Below are 25,160 nucleotides of genomic sequence, written 5' to 3'. Positions count from 1 at the left end.
AGATTCGATATAGGCCGATAGTTTTTTATATTTTCTGGGTCAAGGTTTGGATTTTTCAAGAGAGGCTTTATTACTGCCACTTTTAGTGAGTTTGGTACACATCCGGTGGATAGAGAACCGTTTATTATGTTCAACATAGGAGGGCCAAGCACAGGAAGCAGCTCTTTCAGTAGTTTAGTTGGAATAGGTTCCAGTATGCAGCTTGAAGGTTTAGAGGCCATGATTATTTTCATCATTGTGTCAAGAGATATAGTACTAAAACATTTTAGTGTCTCCCTTGATCCTAAAATGGAGCCTTGAGGACAGTGTTAATTCATATTAATTTTAATTTAAGGCTGCAGAATGTGAAAACTCTGCAAGGCGGGTGTAAAGACTTACCAGGCACTGGAAAAAAGCTGGTTAAGATATCTTGACTTGAAGTCCTACATTAGAAAACATTGTTCTCCAATAATCTTCCCTATTACGATCTTGGTCAGCTTTTGTCTTTGTCACTTAACACTACGTACTCCTTCCCTAGATCCTAACATAGCAAGACATCAAACAGGACATAAACTGATCATAATCAGAGACCTGGGGCCTGTTGCACAAAAGTAGAATTAAGACATCCGGGATAAATGACTCAGCTGAGCTCAATGAAGCCAAAACATGTGCGTCCAGGCTTAATTGGTTGCACAAAGACCAAGCCAGGATGAGCAGACACGGATTCATTAAGCCAGGTGAAACCAATCCTGGATAGGTGCGCGCTCACGGCTCACTCAAATAGACCCCGCCACAGATCACAGATTAACTGATTTACCATGGCAACTAGAGCCGCGTACTTTTCCCCGTCGGAAGCACAAATCCTCATGAAGGCATACGAGGAGGTAAAATATATAATTAAGAAGAAAGGCAACACCGCCACAGTGATAAAGCAAAGAGAAAAAGCGTGGCAAAGTATTGCAGACCGCCAGAATGCGTAAGTAGTGCACAATTACACAGTCACCGCTCCGCTGAAACATCACAATTACAATTCAAATATTTAATTCACATCTCCAAAAATGCAGTTGTACTGTAATTATGAAACGGTTAAATTTTTAATTGAAATGCACTGCAGATATGAGTGAAATTGTGTAAAGTAACTCCATCACACTGTATAAAGCTATGATAGATTTTTTGATATTTTTACTGAAAACAAGACAAAAATACCAAGTAATTTTTTGCAGTGTGACTCCATTAAATGTGTGTGTGTGTGTGTGTGTGTGTGTGTGTGTAGATTAAACATGAACGGGCCAAAACGGACATGGCAGCAGGTCAAAATCAAATACAAGAACATTCTGCAGAATGGTATGGTCCCTGACTAATATTTAACAAAGCACAAGCATATATTGTACCCAGAAGGTGCCTGCTCACACATTGTCTGTACTGTTTTAGCAGTGAAAAAGAATACCCACAGACAAGGCACGGGTGGTGGGTCACCAAAGGCTGACCTTACCCCAGCAGAGGACATGGCCTTGGAGCTAAATAAAGGCAGGCCCGTCTTAGAGGGGATCCCTGGGGGGAAAGAGACGAGCATAGGTTCCTCCCAAGATGCCACCCGCTTCATTCAAGGTATGTCCTTCCATCTCTACATGGGATACAACCACATTCATATTGAATCAATTTGGACTGTCTGACTTTGGTTTACCTATTGCCTTGCAGTGTCTGGCAGCACTGTGTTCCTGTTAGAGCCACCAGCACAAGCACCAGACGATGCTGATCCAGTGAGTACTCCATCAAAGGCATACTGTAGGCCTGGCATGTCTTGTCTACTAGCTTCAATATGAATCCGATTAAATGTGATAGGGTGAAGGCCCCAGTGCAGCAGCAACAGCACATGATGGAGACGATGATGAGGAGGAGACCATCTCTCTGGATTCCAGAAGGCATGAGGTATCATGTTAAGACTGTGAAAGTACTATTTACTCTACAATGGTGAGGAGTCCTCATCAAAATCAAAAAATCTAATTTATTTTACAGGACCCAGATGCTATACAGTGGGAAAACCAGCCTGGCAACATAGTGCGTATTAATAAAAGGACACCACATCCTGCCAAATTCCAGCTGCGCTAATTGTATTGTGTTCACAGAGCTCACAAGCTATCAGAAAGTTGTATGGCAACCACCTCCGGCGCCAAATAGAACTGGCAGACATAGACATTCAGTACAAGAAGAAAAAGATGGAAAATCTTGCACTGGAGTCCGAAATAAAAAAGAGGACAATTAGGAAACTGGACCTTGAAATAAAAAAACTTGAGAGGGAGGTGAGATATGCCTTCAATGTACACTGTATGCTAACTGTAACACAAATGTATTAATCATTATTTTTCTTTCCTCCCCCAGCTCCAAGAAGATGACACAGCTCAAAATAAAAATTAGGTATATTCTCGTAAAGTCAAGTGAGCCATGACATATGAGCTCTTATTGTGAGCACACAGGACGGTGGCATCTTTCTAAGGTTTTTTTTATTTTCCCAGCAATCAGTACAACCAAGTCATCGTTATAAGGCATCGCCCTCTTTTGCCCACCCCCCCAGCACCAGGTGTGGCCACTAGCCTATATGAAGGCCCAAAATTGTGTGTTCCTTTCTGCTCTGACAATGGCATGCCCATTCGTGCGAGATGTGGTGGATGAAGAAGCACTTGTGCTGAGGAGAGCCTTCAGGCGAGAAAGGGTCTTCAGGGACCGGTTGGACCCACTGGCCTTCCCTGATGACCATCTATATGAAAGATACAGGTTTTCTGCAGATGGCATCAGGTATCTATGCAGACTACTGGGTCCCAGGATTAAGCACCGCACTGCACGGAGCCATGCACTGAGTGTGGAGCAAATGGTTTGTGTGGCCTTGCGCTTTTTTTCTAGTGGAGCCTTCCTGTACTCAGTGGGGGATGCAGAACAGCTGAACAAGGCCACAATTTGCCGCACAATAAGGAGTGTGTGTCTGGCTATCAAAGCATTAGCAGATGTCTTCATCTCCTTCCCTGGCCACAGAAGACTCTGTGACATCAAAGAGGAGTTCTATAGGATTGCAGGTAAGAGGATCTACAAATTACAGGACAACTGTTAACACATAGTAGGATACTCATTACTTTGTGTGACAGGTTTCCCCAATGTCATTGGTGCAGTGGACTGCACACACATAAGGATAAAAGCCCCCTCAGGTGCCCATGAGGCCGATTTTGTGAATAGGAAATCCTTTCACAGCATTAATGTTCAGGTGAACATAACTTTTTGATATTGTCCATTGACGAACACTCTGCATTGCCAGTGATGTGCATTGATTGGTGTAATATTCCTCATCTTATGATTTCAGATGGTCTGCAATGCTGACTGTGTGATCAGCAATGTTGTGGCAAAATGGCCTGGCTCAGTCCATGACTCCAGAATCTTTCGGGCCTCTGAAATCTATCAGTGCCTATCACAAGGTAAGCCACACAACCCCTATTTATAACCATCATGGCTGTGTCAAGAATATCACTGTGTTTATGAGGTAGTAATGATGAGATTTTGTGTTGACAGGTGAATTCTCTGGTGTGCTGCTGGGAGACAGGGGGTATGGCTGCCAGCCTTTTCTCCTGACACCTTTCACAGACCCCCAGGAAGCACAGCAGGCCTACAACCATGCCCATGCCAGGACCAGGGCCAGAGTTGAAATGACCTTTGGCCTCCTGAAGGCACGCTTTCACTGCCTTCACAAATTAAGGGTCAGCCCTGTTAGGGCATGTGATATTACTGTGGCTTGTGCTGTCCTCCACAATGTGGCCTGCCTGAGGAAGGAGAGGGCCCCCAGAGTGCCACCAGCCATGGACTGGGACAATCCGGCAATCTTCCCTGATGACGACAGTGGTCGGCTGCTGAGGGACCAATATGTGTTGAATTATTTTAGTTAGTATGTGTGCTTTCAATTTTGGTTAAATATGTCCTGCGGTGGCAGAGGAATTGGGTTTTTTTTGGGTTCGTTTTTTTACGAATTTGGCCTCTTATGATGTTTGTGCGGTATACTGTGTGTAATACAAGGCTGCAGGGAGGCTACTGCATCCATTCATTTGTCTGTTCAGTTGATGTGTATGGATTTGTCCTGCATTTATTTTAGTGTGCAGACATGCAGGGTGTGTTATATACAGACCTTTGAATGTGTATGTATCATTTTGTATAATATGCTTGGATTCTGTGCTTTCCATCTTGTAGTCACTGTGACTTCAGTTTCGAAAGGAGCTGATGGTTTACCTGCTTTGTTTTGTCCTTATTCAATAAAGGAACATAATGTTACACATTGTGTTTTTATATTCATATGGAATGTGTATTTGTTTATATGACAGAGTACTAGGGCCACACTGAAGAAAAAGGATAAAGTCATAAATTTATGAGGCTGGTTCTTTCTGCAGAAAAGCTACATATTGTTTTTACAGTTTTGATACTTATGACAATGTGATACTTAATATTCTGGCACATCAGCATGTCTTTGTTTATGAAACCATACTGAAGTACAATTTCACGAAATGCCCCACATCTGTCATTTTAACAACTGTCCTCCTTTAAAACAACCGGTTACAATATTATTACTTGTGTTTTTTCCCCCTCTGTGGCCCTAATATTCTATCATTTTATATATAGCCTTATAGTCTATGGGAAACTGTAAATTATCTAATGATAGCAACATAATCTAAAAATTATTTTTTATCCAAAATCATTGAAATTAATGATCACAAACGTTTAAATAATGACAGTGGGTCTAGTTATGTGATAACAATGTATAGTGAGCAGTGAAATAACTATTGGTTTCCATTTGTGGTGACTGCTGACTGACATTAGGGATGAGATTAAATAGATCCTGGAATTTAGCCTGGTCTGGAGCAGGCTAGCTCCACAGAATAAATCTCCATGGTAATTTATACCATAACATATCCTCCTGCCCCCTATCCATCTTTAGTGCAACCGGATTACGGATCAATTGAGCCAGGATCACCAAGATATCCTGGCTTAATCCCTTATCCTAGTTTTGTGCAACAGGCCCCTGCTCCTCCTGATATACAAAACAAGGTTTGAAAGGTAAACAAACATTGACACAATTTTTTAGGTTGGCTTGCCAAACTGGAACTTGGCAGTGGCTTGCTCATGTCAGGGTGGACTTTTAGTGAGACTTTATAATAACCTGTCGAACGTCTGCTTCTGATGCATCCTTTATGACACCAATTACATCATAAGGGTTTGACGTCTTGTACAGCTCCTCACCCTGATCCATTAAACCCATATCTGCTTCCCATAGCATGTCAACAATGTGTGGGAAAGCTGTCTGCCGCCTGAGCTGAGGGATGCTCATATACTGCCCAAATGCTCTGTCTAAATGCAAATACGCCTAGCATGCGATACAGTTCTGGAAACATTTGGAACTTAACTTTCATATAAGTGAGAAATATATTTTCAAATACAACCAATAAACTTACTGTACGCAGTTTAGGAAAGTTACACCTGGCTATATTTTGAGAAACACCAGAAATGTGGAATGGAATGGTCTTATGGAAATGCGAGCGTAAGGTAAGAGGATGTGTTGTAGCCTAGGCGGTGCGTTAATACAGCCAGGTGCAACTTTTCTAAACTGCATACATTAAGTCAATTTTGTATTTAAAAGAGTATTTCTGGAAAGTTACGTTCGAAAGGGTTACAAAGCCGTATTGCAAGTACCGTAATTTCCGGACTATTGAGCGCACCTGAATATAAGCCACACCCACTGAATTCAAAAATAAATATTATTTTGAACATAAATAAGCCGCACATGTCTATAAGCCACAGGTGCCTACCGGTACATTGAAACAAATGAACTTTACACAGGCTTTAACGAAACACGGCTTGTAACAAAAAGAAATAGGCTTTAACGAAACACGGCTTGTAACAAAAAGAAATGGGCTTTAACGAAACACGGCTTGTAACAAAAAGAAATGGGCTTTAACGAAACACGGCTTGTAACAAAAAGAAATGGGCTTTAACGAAACACGGCTTGTAACAAAAAGAAATAGGCTTTAACGAAACACGGCTTGTAACAAAAAGAAATAGGCTTTAACGAAACACGGCTTGTAACAAAAAGAAATAGGCTTTAACGAAACACGGCTTGTAACAAAAAATAATAAATTAGCAGTAAGCTTTAGTTGTCTTTTTGCACTGAGTCAATTCCTCATGCTGCTGTTTCCAACGTCTTATCATTGACTCATTAAGACCAAGCTCCTGTGCAGCAGCTCTATTTCCTTTTCCAACAGCCAGATCAATCGCCTTCAACTTGAAAGCTGCATCATATGCATTTCTCCGTGTCTTTGCCATGATGAGGGTGACAAAATGACTACCGTAATCAGAATGATGGGAAGTTTGAGAGCGCTTGATTTAATCTAAACAGTAAACATTTACATTTTAGTCATTTAGCAGACGCTCTTATCCAGAGCGACTTACAGTAGTGAATGCATACATTTCATACATTTTTTTTTCCTGTACTGGGCCCCCGTGGGAATCAAACCCACAACCCTGGCATTGCAAACACCATGCTCTACCAGCTGAGCCACACGGGACCACCAAGGTCAAACAAAAAAGTTGTTTGACCTTAACCCGTTCGGCAATTTCATTGGTCTAATGAAAGCTTCATGCCGCCAAAAAACTGAGCACGTCACAGAATGTGTGTTTTTTTTAAAAAAACATTTGAAAGCGGGAAAAATCCATATATTAGCCGCGTCATTGTTTAAGCCGCGAGGTTCAAAGCGTGGGAAAAAAGTTGCGGCTTATAGTCCGGAAATTACGGTAAGGCATATTTGCATTTAGAGCATTGGGATTAAACAGTGTCTGGATTGTCGTTGGCTGGATGTCCTTTGGATGTTGCACCATTCTTGATATGCACAAGAAACTGTTGAGCGTGAAAACCCCAGCAGCTTTGCAGTTCTTGTGCCTGGCACCTACTACCATACCCCGTTCAAAGGCACTTAAACTAAATATTTTGTATTGGCCATTCACCCTCTGAATGGCACACATACACAGGCCATGCCTCAAGGGTTAGAAATCCTTCTTTAACCTGTCTCATCCCCTTCATCTACACTGACTGAAGTGGATATAACAAGTCACATCAATAAGGGATCATAGCTTTCACATGGATTAACCTGGTGAGTCTATGTCATGGAAAGAGCAGGTGTCTTTAATGTTTTGTACATTAAGTGTATATGTAGCTGTCAAGCACCTAGTTGTCGACAAGTAAAAGCACCTTTCTCCAAAATTTGGCCTGGTAGCTTTTTGCGTCACCATGTAAATTCATATGAGCGCGCCACAGATTTTCCAAATAGAGCCTGTAAGATAGTACAGTATAACAGTACAGTGTGTAGGCGATGTCATGGCGATGTTGGTTAGCTAAGACATGTGTAGAAACACGTAATCGGGTCTAACGGGCGTCTCACACCAAAATGCGCATGTGTAGTCCATCAAGTCAAAGGCACTCCTTGATATAAAGTTGTTTTTGATGAAAATGAAAACATGACAGATTCACGAGGTTGGAGTAATAACAATCTAAGCTAGATGCCCTCAATCTCACACAAGTTACAAAGGAACCTACCAGGTACAACCCTAAATCCGTAAACACGGGCACCCTCATAGATATCATCCTGACCAACTTGCCCTCTAAATACAGCCCTGCTGTCTTCAACCAGGATCTCAGCGATCACTGCCTCTTTGCCTGCGTTCGTAATGGGCCCGCGGTCAAATGACCACCCCTCATCACTGTCAAACGCTCCCTAAAACACTTCAGCGAGCAGGCCTTTCTAATCGACCTGGCCCGGGTATCCTGGAAGGATATTGACCTCATCCCGTCAGTAGAGGATGCCTGGTTATTCTTTAAAAGTGCTTTCCTCACCATCTTAAATAAGCATGCCCCATTCAAAATTTTTTAGAACTAAGAACAGATATAGCCCTTGGTTCACTCCAGACTTGACTGCCCTTGACCAGCACAAAAACATCCTGTGGCGTACTGCATTAGTATCGAATAACCCCCGCGATATGCAACTTTTACACAGTCAGTCAGCAAAGCTAGGCTAGCTTTTTCAAACAGAAATTTGCATCCGGTAGCACTAACTCCAAAAAGTTTTGGGACACCGTAAAGTCCATGGAGAATAAGAGCACCTCCTCCCAGCTGCCCACTGCACTGAGGCTAGGAAACACTGTCACCACCGATAAATCTACGATAATCGAGAATTTCAATAAGCATTTTTCTAAGGCTGGCCATGCTTTTCGCCTGGCTTCCCCTACCCCGGCCAACAGCTCTGCACCCCCCGCAGCAACTTGCCCAAGCTTCTCCTTCACCCAAATCCAGATAGCTGATGTTCTGAAAGAGCGGCAAAATCTGGATACCTACAAATCAGCTGGGCTAGACAATCTGGACCCTCTCTTTCTAAAATTATCTGCCGAAATTGTTGCAACCCCTATTACTAGCCTGTTCAACCTCTCTTTCGTATCGTCTGAGATCCCTAAAGATTGGAAAGCTGCCACAGTCATCCCCCTCTTCAAAGGGGGAGACACTCTAGACCCAAACTGTTACAGACCTATATCCATCCTGCCCTGCCTTTCTAAAGTCTTCGAAAGCCAAGTTAACAAACAGATCATCGACCATTTCGAATCCCACCGTACCTTTTCCACTATGCTATCTGGTTTCCGAGCTGGTCATGGGTGCACCTCAGCCACGCTCAAGGTCCTAAACGATATCATAACCGCCATAGATAAAATACAGTACTGTGCAGCCGTCTTCATCGACCTGGCCAAGGCTTTCGACTCTGTCAATCACCACATACTTATCGGCAGACTCAATAGCCTTGGTTTCCCAAATGACTGCCTCGCCTGGTTAAACAACTACTTCTCAGATAGAGTTCAGTGTGTAAAATCAGAGGGCCTGTTGTCCAGACCTCTGGCAGTCTCTATGGGGGTGCCACAGGGTTCAATTCTCAGGCCGACTCCTTTCTCTGTATATATCAATGATGTTGCTCTTGCTGCTGGTGATTCTCTGATCCACCTCCACGCAGACGACATATTCTGTATACATCTGGCACTTCCTTGGACACTGTGTTAACAAACCGCCAAACAAGCTTCAATACCATACACCACTCCTTCCGTGGCCTCCAACTGCTCTTAAATGCTAGTAAAACTAAATGCATGCTCTTCAACTGATTGCTGCCCGCACCTGCCCGCCCGCCTAGCATCACTACTCTGGACGGTTCTGACTTAGAATATGTGGACAACTACAAATATCTAGGTGTCTGGTTAGACTGTAAACTCTCCTTCCAGACCCACATTAAGCATCTCCAATCCAAAATTAAATCTAGAATCGGCTTCCAATTTCGCAAGAAAGCCTCCTTCACTTATGCTGCCAAACATACCCTCGTAAAACGGACTATTTTATCGATCCTTGACTTCGGCGATGTCATTTACAAAATAGTCTCCAACACTCTACTCAGCAAATTGGATGTAGTCTATCACAGTGCCATCCGTTTTGTCACCAAAGCCCCATACACTACCCACCACTGTGACCTGAATGGCCTCATTGGCTGGCCCTCGCTACATATTCTTCGCCAAACCCATTGGCTCCAGGTCATCTACAAGTCTCTGCTAGGTAACGCCCCGCCTTATCTCAGCTCGCTGGTCACCATAGCAACACCCACCCGTAGCAAGCGCACCAGCAGGTATAGCTCACTGGTCATCCCCAAAGCCAACACTTCCTTTTGGCCGCCTTTCCTTCCAGTTCTCTGCTGCCAATGACTGGAATGAATTGCAAAAATTACTGAAGCTGGAGACTCATATCTCCCTCACTAACTTTAAGCATCAGCTGTCAGAACAGCTTACCGATCACTGTACCTGTTCACAGCCCTTCTGTAAATAGCACACCCAACTACCTCATCCCCATACTGTTATTTATTTTGTTGCTCCTTTGCACCCCAGTATCTCTACTTGCACATCATCATCTGCACATCTATCACTCCAGTGTTAATGCTAAATTATAATTATTTTGCCACTATGGCCTATTTTATTGCCTTACCTCCCTAACCTTACTACATCTGCACACACTGTACATAGATTTTTCTATTGTGTTATTGACTGTACGTTTGTTTGTGTAACTCTGTGTTCTTGTTTTTGTCACACTGCTTTGCTTTATCTTGGCCAGGTCGCAGATGTAAATGTGAACTTGTTCTCACCTGGGCTACCTGGTTAAATAAAGGTGAAATAAAAAATAAAAAAATCCATAAAAATAACATATTCAGCTACTTAAGACATTGGCTTGAATCTAGGTTGCACATTTAGATTTTGAGGAAATCAACATCTAATGAAGAATCTTTCAGTTCTCTAATTGACTTCTCAAACCCCAAACCCTGGCCTGGTCTGTCGGTCTGTTTTGCAAGCGTTCCCGGAAGTCTTGCGATGTTGCAACTCCGGGTTTAGAAACTCTGTGGCCTTATCATCAAATATTCTCAATGCCCCTGATTTGTCACTAGTTCTCACAGCACAAAGTCAAAATTGGCTATAATCCAAAAAATTCATGATAACCAAAATTTGCTTTTTGGTCTTAATTTAAAGTTAGGATTTGGAGTAATGTTAGCTGTGTGGTTATGTTAGGTTATGTTTAAGGTTAGGTTTAAAATCAGAATTGTAGAAGGGCTCCCAAGTGGCACAGCGGTCAAAGGCACTGCATCTCAATGCTAATGGCATCAATACAGATCCTGGTTCAATTCCTGACTGTGTCACAAACAGATGTGATTGGGAGTCCCATAGGGTGGTGCACAATTGGTCCAGCATTGTCTGGGGAAGGCTGTCATTGTAAATAAGAATTTGTTCTTAACTGACTTGCATAGTTAAAAATAGGTGGGGTTATGACTTTGATGCTGTTTTAACTTGTGACAATCATGAATACCAGAGTAATTAAAAAAGTTCAATTTTTAAATGCCAAAGTAAATAAACGTGTGGGGTTTGCTATAATGTAAAGTATTCTGAAAATACCACATTAGCTACGGTGTGTTTGTATCTACAGTCATTGGTTTGTATCAATTCAGAGGAAGGCCCAAAAAATTGTCAAAGACTCCAGTCACACAAATCATAGACTGTTCTCTATGCTCCCAAGTCTAGGTCAAAAAGGCTCCTTAACAGCTTCTACCCCCCAAGCCATAAGTCTGCTGAACAATTAATAATATGTCCACCCGGACTATTTACATTGACCCCCCCCCTTTTTGTTTTTACACTGCTGCCACTCGCTATTTATTACCTATGCATAGTCACTTTACCCCTACCTACATGTACACATTACCTCGACTAACCTTTATCCCCGCACATTGACTCGGTAACGGTACCCCTGTATTTAGCCTCGTTATTGTTATTTTATTGTGTTACTTTTGATTACATTTTTGACTTTTGTTTAGTAAATATTTTCGTAAGTGTATTTATTGAACTGCATTGTTGGTTAAGGGCTTGTAAGTAAGCATTTTACGGTAAGGTCTACAACTGTTGTATTCGACGCATGTGACAAATACAATTTGATTTTTGCTCTGCCGGGAGTACCTCTGAATACCCACTCATGTGCATTTCACCAGTAGGCATATGGTTGCATGAGTCTTCTCAAGTACCCCCTGTGGATAAGCCAAGTACCCCCTGGGGTTGGGAACCAGTTGGTATAAATATTATTTTCACTCCACTTATATGAGTGTTTTTCGTAGCAGGTTAGGCGAACCTACGCAGCAGGTTAAGATAATTAACGTAGCAGGTTAGAAGACTGAGGTTGGGGTTAGCGAAAATGCTCACCTAACCTGCTACGAAAAGTCACCTCGTTATCGAAGTGGCGTGAAGAGTGTTTCCCATAAAGATATAGTAGCTGTCTCTTTAATAAACCCACTTCATTTCTAAACCGGAACTACGATTTGGGAGTTTCACGTAATACTTCCGACTGGGTACAGACACTATTTACGTTGCAATCGTGTGAAGAAGTCTGTGTAGTCCTAATTCATCAAAAGTATTGATGTAGCTACTAGCTCAATCTTTCATCAATGCAAATTTGAAAGAGTTGTCAATGAGCTGAAGTCGTGATAAATACCAACAAACAATGTCACATTTCATCGCGCTGCAGACCCAGCTGGCCTCCGTCATGGATACCCTTGTTCACGCAGCGGTGGCCGAACTGGGTAAACTTATAGAAGACAGCTCTGTCTTCGTGTTCAGCCTGGAACGGACCCAGGGGCATTGCGAGGATGACAAATTATCTGCGACACTACAGACTGAGAGTCAGAATAAGATGGTAAGTCACCATGAGTGCGAGAGGGGAAAGGCCCTGCCTAGCAGCTGGTTAGGATACTGAACTGAGGTAGCTGTTAGCGTTTTGCCCATGTCACATTCACAGATCAGCTGACCTGTTGACCTTACCATGTTTATAAACAGATACACGTGACGGATACCATACAAGAATAGAAAAGCCACCCTCTCAATATTCCTTTTTTTTAAATAAGCATTGCTCATCTCTTTTTTTTTAAAATTTACAGTCACACTTCGCAACACTCATGGAGGTACTGGGCAGTGAGGCATTGGGTAAAATAATGAAAATTGTGGATGATACTAAGTTTTTGATGGACTTTGAATCCAAGACCTTAAAAGGACATGGAGGGAAAAAATCTCAACCACAAGCAAGCATCTTGAATATTCTGTCAATTGGAGGAATGGGTAAGTAGCATAGATGTTTGTTATTGCTTTATCTGTTGCACTACAAGCTACAAGAATAATTACCTATTTATCTTTCTAATGCCTCACTTCTTTCTTTGGTGTAACAGAGGAACATTCTTATGGTGGAACTTCTAAAACTGTGGAGCAAACTGTTTCAATGCAGGTAAGCACTTTGCAGATTACTTTAAGTGCCATTGTTTCTGCAAACACTTTTGCTGGTTTCAATAGGCAAAACGTGAAATGTTTGTAGTCTGTGCCCATTCTGTGCCATTTCTATAACATGATCGAATTATGTTCCTAAAGTTCACACCTAATCAAGCTGTTTGTGCCGGTAGTCTGCAGATGTGGAGGAAGTGGACACACCAGAATCTCCCCTCGTCTTGGCTGTCTCTGTCAAAGACGAGTATGGACAAATACACCTGGGGGCCATTGCAGAGAGTAAGTATAAAGCCAGTATTTTGACAGCCTATATCAAATTATCTCCTGCCACCTAAAATTAGATGTTTTATACATGTCTTACAGGAGCTGCTGATGATGCTTTTGCAGCAAACTCTTCCTCAGAGAACCGATATTGTATGATTAGCGATGACCCACCGGTGAACCCCACAGACATCCTATTGGAGTCTTTGTTTGCCCAAAATAAGCTCTTTATTTGCACAGAGTGTGGGAAAAGTTTCTCCACGCAGAGTAACCTCAAATCCCACCAGCGACTTCACACAGGCGAGAAACCGTTTGTGTGCATGTTCTGCAACAAAGCCTTTGCCCACAAACAGAGTTGTAATGACCACATCCGCACCCACACAGGTGAGAAGCCTTTTATATGTGGGGTCTGTGGGAAATGTTTCGGCAAGCAGGCACACCTCAAGACCCATTCGATAATACACACTGGAGAAAAGCCTTACAGCTGCAGGGTGTGTGGCAAGAGCTTCAACCTGGCTCAAAATCTGTCTAGACACCAGCAAATTCACACAGGAGAGAAAATCTTCACCTGTTTGCTGTGTGGGAAAGGCTTCACACGAGCTGTAACACTGAAGACCCATCAACTCATTCACACTGGACAAAAGCCCTTCCAGTGTAATCAGTGTGACAAGAGTTTCCGTCATTCTGTCAATCTGAAGAACCACCAGCGGATTCATACAGGCGTCAGGCCATTTAGCTGTGACTTGTGTGGCAAGACATTCCGTCAATCAGTGAATCTGAAAATACACAAGCGCATCCACACTGGAGAGAGGCCATTCGGCTGCACAGAATGCGGCAAGACCTTCAGTCAGCAGAGTAGTCTTATCTCTCACGGACGCACCCACTCTAACGAGAAGCCTTTTGAGTGTAGCTTCTGTGAGAAAAGATTTAACAACACTAACAGTCTGAAGTTGCACCAGAGAATCCATACAGGAGAGAAGCCGTACAGCTGTGAAATCTGTGGGAAGACCTTCAGTCAGGGCAGTCATCTCCGAACTCACAAGAAGCATGTCCACGCAGGAGGGAAACAGTACATTTGTGATAAATGTGGGAAGAGGTATTCAGACAAACGGAATCTTAAGATGCACAAATGTGTTTATGCCTCAATCTAACATTGTGCAAACGGTTTCATTTTTTGACAGGCTTTTGTTGTCCTTTGCTTTGCTGTTTTTATGCCTGTTGGTTGAATCACCAGATGTGTCTCTGATGAAAGAGCCTTGAAGCCTGGCAGGCGAATCTAGGGAAACCCCTTTCAACTTGATTTTAGCCTTGGCAAAAATGTATCGTTTTTATTATGGAATAGGACTTGCTGTCAGGGGCTAGGTATTTTAGTTTTTGTTCCCATTTAGGCAAATTATGAAAAGTAAAATGCAGAAACAAAATATATTTAATTTAAATAATGTTTTCATGTTAGTGTATATAATAATAGCACTTTTGTAAATATGTAAGAAATATTATTTAGCAGAAATTAAAGTATAGCTAACATTTTGCAGCCTGATATGTATTGATATCATTTGTAAAAAGCCAATAAAACTGAAACTGGTGTTTGGGATACAAAAAAATCTGTAGATTGTCTTGTTCTAACAGAATTGCTTGGCTGGCTAGTCTGTACTTCCAAAACATCAGTCCATTTGTATTTATTGCTTACCACATGTACTTGTTTCTTAAGGTTTATTTTCCACAGACTTGAATTTATAATTCACACATTTGCTATTTTATAGCATTTGTTGTTTTTATATACTTTATGTAAAAGAGACAAATCAACACATGGTTGGTATTTAGTGGGATGGAACAAATTGGTTAAAACGAATCACAGTAAATTACAGGAATGTAATCAATCAAGACATGCAATGATGCAATTTTGGCCATTTATTCTGTGTGAACTTTGTTTGTTATGGATTCACATTCAAATGGAAACCTTGCTACCATGTTGCTTTATTATTGCCCAATTCACTGCTAAACTCAGTTGAAAGGTTGACATTTGCTGTTGCAGCACTTTGAGGCTCATAATCTAATTTAGCCCATCTATAATTTAGCCCAAACAACTACCTCTTCCCCTACTGTATTTATTTATTTATTTTGCTCCTTTGCACCCCATTATTTCTACTTTGCACTTTCCTCCACTGCAAATATACCATTCCAGTGTTTTACTTGCTATATTGTATTTACTTTGCCAACATGGCCTTTTTTGCCTTTTACCTCCCTTATCTCACCTCATTTGCTCACTTTGTATATAGACTTATTTTTCTACTATATTATTTACTGTAGGTTTGTTTTACTCCATGTGTTGTTGTATGTGTCAAACTGCTTTGCTTTATCTTGGCCAGGTCGCAATTGTAAATGAGAACTTGTTCTCAATTTGCCTACCTGGTTAAATAAAGGTGAAATAAAAAAAATATAAAAATTGTGACTTATTTGACTGATTTTGTTTGCCTCATTGTTTATTTTGTCAAATGTATTTTGTTTCTATTATTTAAGGACGTGAGAAGTCTGTTTATCTAGTGTTGCTGTTGCAAAACTGGTAACTTGATCTGTTCAATCTATACGTTCAAAGAAAGCCTTTATTGATTGAACATTTTTTATTATATTGCCACCTGGTGGTCTGGCCGAAATGATTTTATTCAATAACATTTGATAAATGGAAAGTACATTATTTCACTGTGAATCATCAGTATCACCGAAACGCTAGCAAGAAAAGTGTGCTATTTCTCAGGTTGACATAAAATTCAAATTTTGGGGTTAAGGGGAGGGTATGTTTATATGTCTGACGTCAGGGTCAGCTGTGCTCGAAGCGGTGAGCGTGTGGATGATTCAGAGATTCGAGTGAGCAACAGAGAGCACGGTCTTGACACCGCCGAGCTTAGCAACAAGGAGCCCTTTAGCTAGCTAGCTACTAAACAAGCGGAAACAAACGGTTTTTCAGACAATGTTTATTTGACAAGACATGAAAATGAACAACAGGAGGGAGGCGACGAGAAATTCTAGATGAATTGGTGGACCATACGCCTGGCTGAAGAAAAAAAAAACGCAAGCTTCAGAGAAAGCACTCTAACGTTAGTTAGCTAATGTGGATTTGACTTTCTCAGTCATATGGTCGTACGTTTAAACATTTTGTGGATGGGCTTCGTTCAGTAAACAGTGTAAGGCTATTTAACTGAACATGAATAATTTAGCGAGCTAGCCAGACTACTGCCTTGAACTTGCTAGTTAGCTAACTTACTAGCCAGCGTTAGCAATTGGACCAGCACTTCATATTCAATCATCCTGCCTCTACTTTTCAATTCATGAATTTGCGGTAGCGCAAGCTGATGCGTCGTCTGTTTCAATAGGTAAGTACGAGTTTGAGTGACCTGTCTGTGTCAGTTTCAGTGGAAGTCCTGTCTTGTCATGACATTAACTATCCCTTCTCAGGCCTGTTCCAGCAGCTAAGTTACAGTAATGCCTAATTTACAGTACTCTGAGTCATTAGCCAGCAGATTCAGACCCTACCCTTACGCTTGTTTACACGTAGCCCAATAATGGTCTAACGTTGTTCTGAAAGCCAAAACGGTCAAATACTCAATCTAAACGTGAATCGATTCTCAATTGCGGCACGGTTCTAGAAACAAATCCCTCTACTTCATTATCAAAAAATAAATAAATAATAACTGCAAAATTTGAATTAACCATTGCAGCCAGGAGTATATTTCAGTGGCTACACTTTGTTGCGTCCATCTTCCATTTATACATAGGTGTAAAGCGAAGTAGATGGGTAATTAGCAAAGAGAAGGGTGCAACTGCAGCCCGTAATTTGGGGCGTTCCTGCACCTGCAGGAACCCCTCTTTATACTTCTATTGGGCCTTTTTATGCTATGACTCCAGTACAGTAGATGGCGGTAATGCACTATAACGTTCGTTGACAACTGCCGATAAACCCCACAGGAGGAAGAGGCGGGGCCGACAACGGTAGCTAGCTATAGGTAGTACACACGGGTAGAGTGTCTTTCGCCCCCTCCTCTTGGGCACTGTTTTTCCACAGTTCTGTTAATGACGGCGAGGGCAGGTGTTCGGTAGGTGGGCGCGAAGGACACTGTATGCTAGCTTAGCCAGCTAGTCCTAGGGATGACTTTGGTACACAGCAGGTGGGAGACGGGGTGTGACACCATGTGCTAGAAATCTAACTAGCAAGCTAGCTAGCACAGTGTTGCCCCCGCCTCCCACCTGCTTTGTACCGAAGTAGCTAGCGGTAGGCAGTGTGCTTTGCCCCTGCCTGTCGGGTATATTTTTCTCCGGTACACAGCAGGTGGGAGGCAGAGGCGATACCATGTGATAGCTAGCTATCACACAGTGTAGCTTCATCCTGCTGTACTGTTGGGGCACTTTTTTTCTGCAGTTTTGGTTACGATGGTGAAGGCAAGTGTTCGGCAGGCTGGAGCAAAGGACACTGTCTACCGGCGGGAAAACTCATAACTTTTATTTCCCTTTTGACATGTCTTCAAAAGTGTCGCACAAGCATGAACATTTTCTCAGGGGGTGGGGTGTTCATGAACGAACCAATGGGATACTCGAGGAGGGGTGTTCATGAAGGAACCAATGGGGTGCTTGAGGGGTAGGCGTTCCTGCAGATGCAGTAATACCCACTTGCAGGAATGCTCCAAATTGCAGGCTGCAGTTGCACACTATTTCTGACTCTTCTGTCTGTTTTCCGTAAACAAGTGCTGTAACGTGGAAATATGGCCAGGTGGGAACACTAACCCTGTAAAGGTGTGTATCAATTTAACCATTTTTCTTTTAGAAAATTACTTCTTGCTGATATGAAAGAGAAGGTCCTTATGCTTCCAAAACTGTACCGCAAGTGATGCGGCGTGCTAATGTTCAGACCAAGCGTTGGGGGCGCTTAACAAAATACCCTGTACAGAAGATGCCTTCATCCAATGACACTTATGTGTCATGTAATGGAACTGAGAGTCATTATCAAGGGCTAGTTTATACTGAGCTGCACTGGGGTCGGAACGCCATCATGGTTAAGACACTACGGAGCCAGCGCGAGATATGGCTCGGAAAACGTACCTCAATCCAGGGATGAGAAATTGCGTTGTACACCGAATTCTCCCATTATACCAACTGTTATACAGAATAGATAGAACGATTGCTAAAAAACTAGCAGCATTTCAATCTTCTTGCTCTATCAGTTTGGATATACATTACCAGTCAAAAGTTTGGACACACACTCATTCAAGGGTTTTTCTTTATTTTTACTATTTTCTATGTTGTAGAATAATATTGAAGACATCACAACTATGAAATAACATATGGAATCATGTAGTAACCAAAGAAGTGTTTTATATTTCAGATTCTTCAAAGTAGCTACCCTTTGCCTTGATGACAGCTTTGCACACTCTTGGCATTCTCTCAACCAGCTTCATGTGGAATGCTTTTCCAACAGTCTTGAAGGAGTTCCCACATATGCTGAGCACTTGTTGGCAGCTTTTTCTTCACTCTGCTGTCCAACTCATCCCAAACCATCTCAAATGGGTTGAGGTCGGGTGATTGTAGAGGCCAGGTCATCTGATGCAGCACTCCATCACTCTCCTTCTTGGTCAAATAGCCCTTACACAGACTGGAGGTGTGTTGGGTCATTGTCCTGTTGGAAAAACAAATGATAGTCCCAGTAAGCGTAAACCAGATGGGATGGCGTATCGCTGCAGAATGCTGTGGTAGCCATGCTGGTTAAGTGTGCCTTAAATTCAAAATAAATCACTGACAGTGTCACCAGCAAAGCACCATCACGCCACTTCCATGCTTCACGGTGGGAACCACACATGCAGAGATCATCCGTTCACCTACTCTGCATCTCACAAAGACACGGCGGTTGGAACCAAAAATCTCAAATTTGGACTCATCAGACCAAAGGACAGATTTCCACCAGTGTTTCTTGGCTCAAGCAAGTGTCTTCTTCTTATTGGTGTCCTTTTAGTAGTGGTTTCTTTGCAGTAATTCGGCCATGAAGGCCTGATTCACGCAGTCCCCTTTGAACAGTTCATGTTGAGATGTGTCTGTTACTTGAACTCTGAAGCATTTATTTGGGCTGCAATCTGAGGTGCAGTTATCTCTAATGAACTTATCCTCTGCAGCAGAGGTAGCTCTGGGTCTTCCTTTCCTGTGGCGGACCTCATGAGAGCCAGTTTCATCATAGCGCTTGATGGTTTTTGCGACTGCACTTGAAGAAACGTTCAAAGTTCTTGAAATTTTCCGGATTGGCTGACCTTCATGTCTGGACTGTTGCTTCTCTTTGCTTATTTGAGCTGTTCTTGCTACAATATGTACTTGGTCTTTTACCAAATAGGGCTATCTTCTGTGTAATACCCCTACCTTGTCACAACACAACTGACTTGCAAAAACGCATTAAGAAGAAAATAAGTTCCACAAATTAACTTTTAACAAGGCACACCTGTTAATTAAAATGCATTCCAGGTAACTACTTCATGAAGCTGGTTGAGAGAATGCAAAGCTGTCATCAAGGCAAAGGGTGGCTACTTTGAAGAATCTCAAATATGAAACCCTTCTTTGGTGACTACATGATTCCATATGTTATTTCATAGTTTAAGTCTTTACTATTATGCTACAATGTAGAAAATACTAAAAATAAAGAAAATAGCCTTTAATGAGTGTGTCCAAACTTTTGACTTGTTCTGTCGGTCGAATATGGAGTACAGCGGAACATCCCATCCTTTGCATTAAGGTACATTTTTCGCGTTATCTTAATTTAACCATGACTGTGTTCCGACCCCATTGAAACTCAGAGTAAACAGCCTAAGTGTAGGAATGTGCTGGCTACTTTAAGCACGTAACAACACGTCAAAAACATAAATGAGCATCAGGCACACATGGCCCCTTGCTGGCCATGCATGAGGTAATGAGAGCGCTGAGCTAGCCTGCAACGTCACTTCCTGGAGTAGCTAAAACTGCCCATGTTACGTCTCCATGAGACGCCATCTTAACCGACCTAATTTGGCTTCATTGCGTTATTGAATCTTCACATAGGAAGGAATGGTGTCATGTGATGGCTTTGTCCATTCATCAATACAGTCATTGGCTTAAAGGCTCCAGTCACATTGGCCCAGAGGTAAAGAATCCCTTGTTTTACCCCTACACATTCCTCTCCAAACCAGCATGCCATGCATACTTCAATTGGAAGTGAGTCTAACTGCAACTTGTAAAACACTGACTGATGGAAGTGTCATTGTTGTGGCCTTGTCATTGTAAAATCCCCCACAGTCTCTGACCGAGTGGATTTAATTGTCTGTGTGGTGGTCGTCAGAGGACAGACACACTGCACCCTGTGTCAAGGTCTGCAGCTAAACACAATGTTGGATTTTATGTATGGATTTGGCTCCATAATGGTTAAAAAGACATGAAGAACCTTGATTTCCAGTGGTACATTCTCATGGTAAACTCAACCATTACAGAGGGAGATGGAAGGCCTTGCATGGCGTTATGGAGGTCAGTGAGCCCCAGTGGAGCCAAGCAGCCTGGGGGTAATGTGAGTCTCCTGGTAGACTTGCATGCCAGAGCACAGAATACAGATGAGAGATATCTGCATGCACTGACGCAGAGAACCATTAGCCCTCAAGCCTGTCCTAGTTAGGCTACTGTATCCTACGTTGTTAGTGGATATTTGTCAGTCAAGTTTAGGTATGTTGACTCGTTGGTGTTCTCTTGATGTTAGGTTATTACAACAATGTTTGTCAGTGTTTCTGACATGTATGTTTGTCATTTGTTTGTGCATGATTTACAGTCGCTCTTTACAGTCGGCTATACAACCATCCTAGCTGTTAAATAGTTTAGCCATGGTGTTTTCTTTCCTCTGAGGTTGAGGTGTATCTATGTTGGGATATCTGGGTTGTGTTGAGAAGGGTGTAACATGTTAAGAATGGTGAAACGCTCCGAACGCTGTAGACCTAAAATGTGTAGGCTAATTAGGGCTGTCCCGTCCCCTCTCAAAATAATCTTTGTCGACAGTCGTCTGTTCTTTCAACCAATCCATTGGTTGAAATTTTCAAAAAAAAAAATCATATATAGACAAGCTATGTTTTGAATAAAATGAACTATTATGTAGGCTACTGAGCATGTCTGAAGCTTTTTATTAAGCACTGCGATTTAAAAATGAAGTAAAAAAGAGGGATTCAGATCAGTATTGCCTAACCAGAAGAAAATAATCTGTTCCCTCCTGCTGGCCTTCACAGATTCTGCCATTTAAGCTCCTGAAGTTGCCGGTAATAGTCCACACCAGCGGTCGGCAACCTTCTCCATTTGGAGTGACAAGTTATCGTTCCATTTTGACTGATCTGCAAGCCAGTTATGATTTTCATATGCACATTTTCGTGGAACAGTTTCATTTAATTTATAATAGTCTTCATCTGTCACTCATGTGGTTAATCAAAATTCTATCTAAATGTAATTACTATTGCCATTGCCAACGATGTAAAAATAGCCTACATAGATAAAGCCAACAAATTAAAACATTGCAGCCTGCAGGTAGAAAATGTACTGATGTAAAAAAATATATATATATCTCTACAGTTGAAGTCGAAAGTTTACATACACTTAGGTTGGAGTCATAAACTCGTTTTTCCAACCACTCCATACATTTCTTGCTAACAAACTATAGTTTTGGCAAGTCGGTTAGGACATCTATTGTGTGCATGACAAGTAATTTTTCCAACAATTGTTTACAGACATATTATTTCACTTATAATTCACTGTATCACAATTCCAGTGGGTCAGAAGTTTACGTACACGAAGTTGACTGTGCCTTTAAACAGCTTGGAAAATTCCAGAAAATGATTTCATGGCTTTATAAGCTTCTGATAGGCTTATTGACATCATTTGAGTCAATTGGAGGTGTACCTGTGGATGTATTTCAAGCCTACCTTCAAACGCAGTGCCTCTTTGCTTGACATATGGGAAAATCAAAAGAAATCAGCTAAGACCAAAGAGAAAAATTGTACACTCCACAAGTCTGGTTCATCCAATTTCCAAATGCCTGAAGGTACCATGTTCATCTGTACAAACAATAGTACGCAAGTATAAACACCATGGGACCACGCAGCGGTACAAAAGTATCTATATCCACAGTAAAACGAGTTCTATATCGACATAACCTGGAAGACTGCTCAGCAAGGAAGAAGCCACTGCTCCAAAACCTCCATTAAAAAGCCCAGAACACGGTTTGCAACTGCACATGGGGACAAAGATCGTACTTTTTGGAAAAATGTCCTCTGGTCTGATGAAACAAAAATAGAACTGCTTGGCCATAATGACCATCGTTGTCTTTGGAGGAAAAAGGGGGAGGCTTGCAAGCCGAAGAACACCATCCCAACCGTGAAGCACGGGGGTGGCATTATCATGTTGTGGGGCAGCTTTGCTGCAGGAGGGGCTGGTGCACTTCACAAAATAGATGGCATCATGAGGGAGGAAATGTATGTGGATATATTGAAGCAACATCTCTAGACATCAGTCAGGAAGTTAAAACTTGGTCGCAAATGGGTCTTCCAAATGGACAATGACCCCAAGCATACTTCCAAAGTTGTGGCAAAATGGCTTAAGGACAACAAAGTGAAGGTATTGGAGTGGCTATCACAAAGCCCTGACCTCAATCCTATAGAAAATTTGTGGGCAAACTGGAAAAAGCGTGTGCGAGCAAGGAGGCCTACAAACCTGACTCAGTTACACCAGTTCTGTCAGGAGGAATGGGCCAAAATTCACCCAACTTATTGTAGGAAGCTTGTGGAAGGCTACCCAAAATGTTTGACCCAAGTTAAACAATTTAAAGGCAATGCTAACAAATACTAATTGAGTGTACGTCAACTTCTGACCCACTGGGAATGTGATGAAAGAAATAAAAGCTGAAATAAATCATTCTCTCTTCTATTATTCTGACATTTCACATTCTTAAAATAAAGTGCTGATCCTAATTGACCTAAGACCAGGAATTTTTTACTAGGATTCAATGTCAGGAATTGTGAAACCGAGTTTAATGTATTTGGCTAAGGTGTATGTAAACTTCTGACTTCAACTGTATACATATCTTATAAATCACATTGGCTACTCATGGCCTGTCTTCAAGGAACTTGAAACATTGTATTAACTTGGTCTGTCCTGAAGCTGGTGCTAGCAAACTTGCAACATTCTATAAAATATTCTGGACCTTCTGTTTCCTGTGCCAGTGAGCTCTGGACAGACAGACACAGCTGTAGGCGGTTTGTGCTAGGGATAAGAAGTAATTAGGTAGTCCTGATATGTTTCCACCGGATCAGAGCATGACATTCCCCCGATTCAGTTCTCAATGCATGTGAAAACAGACTGTTTGTTTGAGAAGGGGCTACAGTGATGGTGAGTTAAGACAATCAGAAATGGTATCAGATCTCCAAATGGGGACATTTTATAGGCTACAGCACATTTAGTGCAGGCAAGGTAGCCTAGGCCTACTACTATGCGTAATGAGGTGCGTGTCGTTACTCAAGATTGACAGGAGCGCAAGACAATGAATAAATTGACAAATGTAATACACTCACAATTGTAGCCTAGGTTGTGCGCCCTGCAAACAACGTGTCCACTCCTACAATTTCAACGGTAAAACTGTGATAATAATATATTGATTGCATTAACAGAAATGACTGTAACCAAACAAACATTGTAGATTTAGAAATTATGGGAGTGAACGGTAAATGTACTACTGGTGTGCCATCCCCGTGGCCTCCAATGGATTAATCCACTGAGACAGGCGTGAATCAGGCAGGTGCCTCGTGACATATATTTTAAATTTTTCCACTGCTCAACAACAAAAAATCTCGGTTGACCAATAGCCTACCGACCAATCAACCAACTAGTGGATTTAATGGGGTCTGCCCTAATGCTAATGTATTAGGGCTAGAGCTCACATGAGTGCTTGCTTATTCTCCAGGACAATGAAGAATGTCTGTTTAAACATGATATATAGGCTGTTTCAATGCGAAAATTCTATAACGTTGCATCCCTCTTGCATAAGGTCCTGAACTCTGAGCTCTCTGGTGTCTCTCTTAATCACTCAGAGGAAGGGATTAAAGCTCCCCCAGTGCTCATTAACAAGATTAACAATTAGCCAATGTTGATTCTGCTTTAAAATGTCCCTCCAGCGTTGAGAGAGTGGACACGAGCCTGATATACAGAGGATGTCCAGTTGTTCATCTTGCCCAGAATCGTTGAAGCTGGATTAGTACATGAGCTTAAATGCTCTCAGCTCTTCCCCAGCAGCTCTACTTGGAGAGCAGGCTAGGCTAATCCTCTTGAAAATAGCATTCAAATTTGTCCTCTGGTTTTGTTTGTGATTTGGTTAAAAAAATGGCAGCATGATGTCCTGGAGCAGGGAAAGATGAACAAAGGGCAGGCCTTCCCTCCCTGCCCCCTGGCCTGGCACTCCCCATTCTGTCTCGTCTCTCTGTTCCACCTCTCCTCCAGGCTCTTCCCTGTGGACTAGCCTAGCCTATCTGATACCCATAGATAATTAATGGCCCGGGCCTCTGTTCCTGCTGGGGTTTGGCTGTCTGTCTGCTGCCAACTCTGCATGGCCTCCTTTAGCTAGGGAGGGCTGTCTGTCTGAGAAACACAGCTTGGCATATTACCTACCCAGCTGTGATCAGAGGAAATTGAGAAAATGCATCTTAAAATAAATGCCCCCTCAGCAGTTTGGCCAGTGACTTGTTTGCTATTTTTTTTTTAAGCTGCGATATGTAACTTTTTGGGCACCTGACCAAATTCACAGAAATGTGTTATAGATCTGTCATTCTCATTGAAAGCAAATCTGTGAAGCGGTAGATCTGTTCTATGCGGTATTTCTATGCTTCCCTTAAGTTTCATCTGAGGATTTTCCCTTCAGTTTTGTACACCAGCTGAAAATACAATGTTTTTGGTTATGGAAAATATATTTCTCAGTGGTTTAGATGATACAATGATTCTCTACT

At 42.0% G+C, this 25,160-nt stretch overlaps 3 protein-coding genes across 5 annotated transcripts in view; all 3 read left to right on the top strand.

Annotated features, from left to right (window-relative positions):
- The first annotated feature begins 446 nt into the window (after positions 1 to 446).
- On the top strand, positions 447 to 3,202 carry LOC145865484 (uncharacterized). Its single transcript, XM_082970390.1, has 4 exons — positions 447 to 1,323; positions 1,411 to 1,587; positions 1,678 to 1,739; positions 1,822 to 3,202. Exons 1-4 carry the CDS (start codon positions 1,260 to 1,262, stop codon positions 1,918 to 1,920), a joined length of 402 nt encoding a protein of 133 aa, XP_082826516.1. The 5' UTR covers positions 447 to 1,259; the 3' UTR covers positions 1,921 to 3,202.
- An 8,734-nt stretch (positions 3,203 to 11,936) lies between these two features.
- Positions 11,937 to 15,586, top strand: LOC106589367 (uncharacterized). Its single transcript, XM_014179248.3, has 5 exons — positions 11,937 to 12,301; positions 12,543 to 12,720; positions 12,828 to 12,883; positions 13,056 to 13,158; positions 13,243 to 15,586. Exons 1-5 carry the CDS (start codon positions 12,110 to 12,112, stop codon positions 14,289 to 14,291), a joined length of 1,578 nt encoding a protein of 525 aa, XP_014034723.3. The 5' UTR covers positions 11,937 to 12,109; the 3' UTR covers positions 14,292 to 15,586.
- A 371-nt stretch (positions 15,587 to 15,957) lies between these two features.
- LOC106589366 (serine-rich coiled-coil domain-containing protein 2) overlaps positions 15,958 to 25,160 on the top strand; it is a 91,357-nt gene continuing 82,154 nt past the window's right edge. For 2 of the 3 annotated variants that reach the window (XM_082970428.1, XM_082970427.1), the window contains exon 1: positions 15,958 to 16,508. The gene's annotated coding sequence lies outside the window, so the exon portion shown is untranslated. The remainder of the gene's footprint in view (positions 16,509 to 25,160) is intronic. The other variant, XM_082970426.1, reaches the window with a different exon arrangement.

This window comes from Salmo salar, chromosome 28 (assembly GCF_965601325.2).
Source record: "Salmo salar chromosome 28, fSalSal1, whole genome shotgun sequence".
Taxonomy (NCBI): Eukaryota; Metazoa; Chordata; class Actinopteri; order Salmoniformes; family Salmonidae; genus Salmo; species Salmo salar.
Note: the sequence above shows the minus strand (reverse complement) of the source record. Positions and strands in the feature narration are given on the sequence as shown.